The sequence below is a fragment of the Calonectris borealis genome, unplaced genomic scaffold, assembly GCF_964195595.1.
Source record: "Calonectris borealis unplaced genomic scaffold, bCalBor7.hap1.2 HAP1_SCAFFOLD_35, whole genome shotgun sequence".
NCBI lineage: Eukaryota > Metazoa > Chordata > Aves > Procellariiformes > Procellariidae > Calonectris > Calonectris borealis.
The window spans coordinates 2,116,079-2,118,492 of record NW_027441451.1 but is presented as its reverse complement, the minus strand read 5'-3'; the positions used below and the strand labels follow the sequence as shown (position 1 = coordinate 2,118,492).

At 55.8% G+C, this 2,414-nt stretch overlaps 1 protein-coding gene across 1 annotated transcript; it reads left to right on the top strand.

The window, feature by feature from the left end:
* Positions 1–1,265: 1,265 nt before the first annotated feature.
* Positions 1,266–2,201, top strand: LOC142076154 (olfactory receptor 14A16-like). Its single transcript, XM_075138532.1, has one exon. It carries the CDS (start codon positions 1,266–1,268, stop codon positions 2,199–2,201), a length of 936 nt encoding a protein of 311 aa, XP_074994633.1.
* Positions 2,202–2,414: the final 213 nt, after the last annotated feature.

Here is a 2,414-nt window from a genome sequence, read left to right as displayed (position 1 = left end):
AGTTCCCACTGACCAGCAATGGGGCTGAGGGCAACTGTCCTGCATTATCACTGCCTGGGAGGTGGCTGCACAGCTGGGTGAGGGGAACGCTGTCCTGAGTGCCCGGCTGCCTCGGCGCTTGCCTCGTTCAGCCAGACCCTCACTGTCTTTTTGCTTCTTTCTCCCTGTGCCTGTTTTAAAGTTATCTTGTTCTTGCTGCCAGACTGCCTGGGGATGGGAATTTCAGCTGCAGAGTCACACCCTGATCTTGTTCGTCCATTCGTGCGGGCATGTCGATGGGAACAAGTGTCCCAGCTTTCCTCTAACCCGAGGGGCTGTGGGCAACGCAGCCTGTGGGGCTGGGGAGTGAGTCAATTGTCTCTTCCTGAGCTGCCAACATTCGGACACTTGGCTATCTCCTTGGGGTGTCCTTCCAAGCTGTGAGCTGCCTTCCAGCATGCAAAGCTGTCCCATAGCACCCTTGTGTTCTCTGAAAGCCCCACGGAGAAACGCAGAGACTCTCTGGCTGAGGAGATGCTGTGGGGTTGGTGAAATGAGCCACGAGTGTCCTGGGCTAGAAGTGGGGTGCTGAGACCTTGAGGAAGGGTGAGACATTTCGTGCTCTGCACTGGATCCCTCTGCTCTCAGCAGTGTCTGGCTGCATAACAGAACATAAGAATGTGATCGCCCTCCATCTCAGGAAGGTGCAAGCCCAAGGCAGCTGGGAACAAGACCGGGGGACAGACCAGCTCCCCTCACTGCGCTCTGAGCCACAGGCAATCCTCTTGCCTCGCAGGACTCACTCTGTTCTCCTGGAGTGCAGCAGAAATGCTGAGGGTTCCTGACATCCAAGAACACTCCCCAGGGGAGATGGGGGAGCTGTCAAAACCCCCAACCCTCTCAAAGTGCCTTCTGCCACCCCAGTTCCTCAGCACGGGGAGTGCAGGTGCTGACAGGCCCTTCTGCGTTAGGAGCGGTTCCATCTGACCAAGTCAAACGCCAGCACTGGCCCCTGCCCCCACCCTTCCCAGGAACCCACTGCTGCAGAGCAGGGCTGACTCCTCGGCAGCCAGCGGGCAGAGGCCCTGCTCCTCACGCCACATTCAGCCAGCACCCACCAGAGCTCCAGCCCCGCAGCTGAGGAAGGATTCCTGGAAAATGCAAAGGGGGGTGTGCAGCAGGGGCAGGGGCTGTGGGAAATGGCTTGGATTTTGCTCAGAGAAGTCTCCCCTAACTTCTCACTGCCTTTTCCTCCTTGGACAGGTCCCCGTGCCCAGAGGGACCAAATGTCCAATGGCAGCTCCATCACCCACTTCCTCCTCCTGGCCTTCGCAGACACGCGGGAGCTGCAGCTCTTGCACTTCTGGCTCTTCCTGGGCATCTACCTGGCTGCCCTGCTGGGCAACGGCCTCATCATCACCGCCATAGCCTGCGACCACCGCCTGCACACCCCCATGTACTTCTTTCTCCTCAACCTCTCCCTCCTCGACCTGGGCTCCATCTCCACCACTCTCCCCAAAGCCATGGCCAATTCCCTCTGGGACACCAGGGTCATCTCCTATTCAGGATGTGCTGCACAGCTCTTTCTTTTAGCCTGTTTCATTTTAGCAGAGTATTTTCTCCTCACTGTCATGGCCTACGACCGCTACGTTGCCATCTGCAAGCCCCTGCACTACGGGACCCTCCTGGGCAGCAGAGCTTGTGTCCACGTGGCAGCAGCTGCCTGGGCCAGTGGGTTTCTCAATGCTCTCCTGCACACGGCCAATACATTTTCACTACCCCTCTGCCACGGCAATGCTGTGGACCAGTTCTTCTGTGAAATCCCCCCACTCCTCAAGCTCTCCTGCTTAGATGCCTACCTCAGGGAGGTTGGGCTCATCACATTTAGTGCTTTTCAATTTTTGGGGTGTTTTCTTTTCATTGTGGTGTCCTACGTGCAGATCTTCAGGGCCGTGCTGAGGATCCCCTCTGAGCAGGGACGGCACAAAGCCTTTTCCACGTGCCTCCCTCACCTGGCCGTGGTCTCCCTCTTTGTCACCACCATCATGTTTGCCCACATGAAGCCCCTCTCAATCTCCTCCTCATCTCTAGATCTGGTTGTGGCAGTGCTGTACTCAGTGGTGCCTCCAGCATTGAACCCCCTCATCTACAGCATGAGGAACAAGGAGCTCAAGGACACCGTGCGGAAACTATTTGAAGACAAACTACTGCAGCGTCAATAAGGTGTCCATCATCCTCAGGAAAAGCTCGGATGTTCTTTGGATCATATGTGTCTTGTTTTTCTCTTTGTTTCTTATACTTCAGATATTACTTCCACTTCAATAATATTAGTCTTATCCACCCTCACCAGTGTTTTCTGACCTGAAAGACCTCATGTACATATGGAGCCAGGCTCCCTGTGCAGGTGAAGGAGCTGGGAATAAAGAATGCAGCAG

Excerpts from the sequence above, each read along its gene's own strand:
- LOC142076154 (XM_075138532.1), top strand. The coding sequence starts at position 1,266 with ATGTCCAATGGCAGCTCCATCACCCACTTCCTCCTCCTGGCCTTCGCA.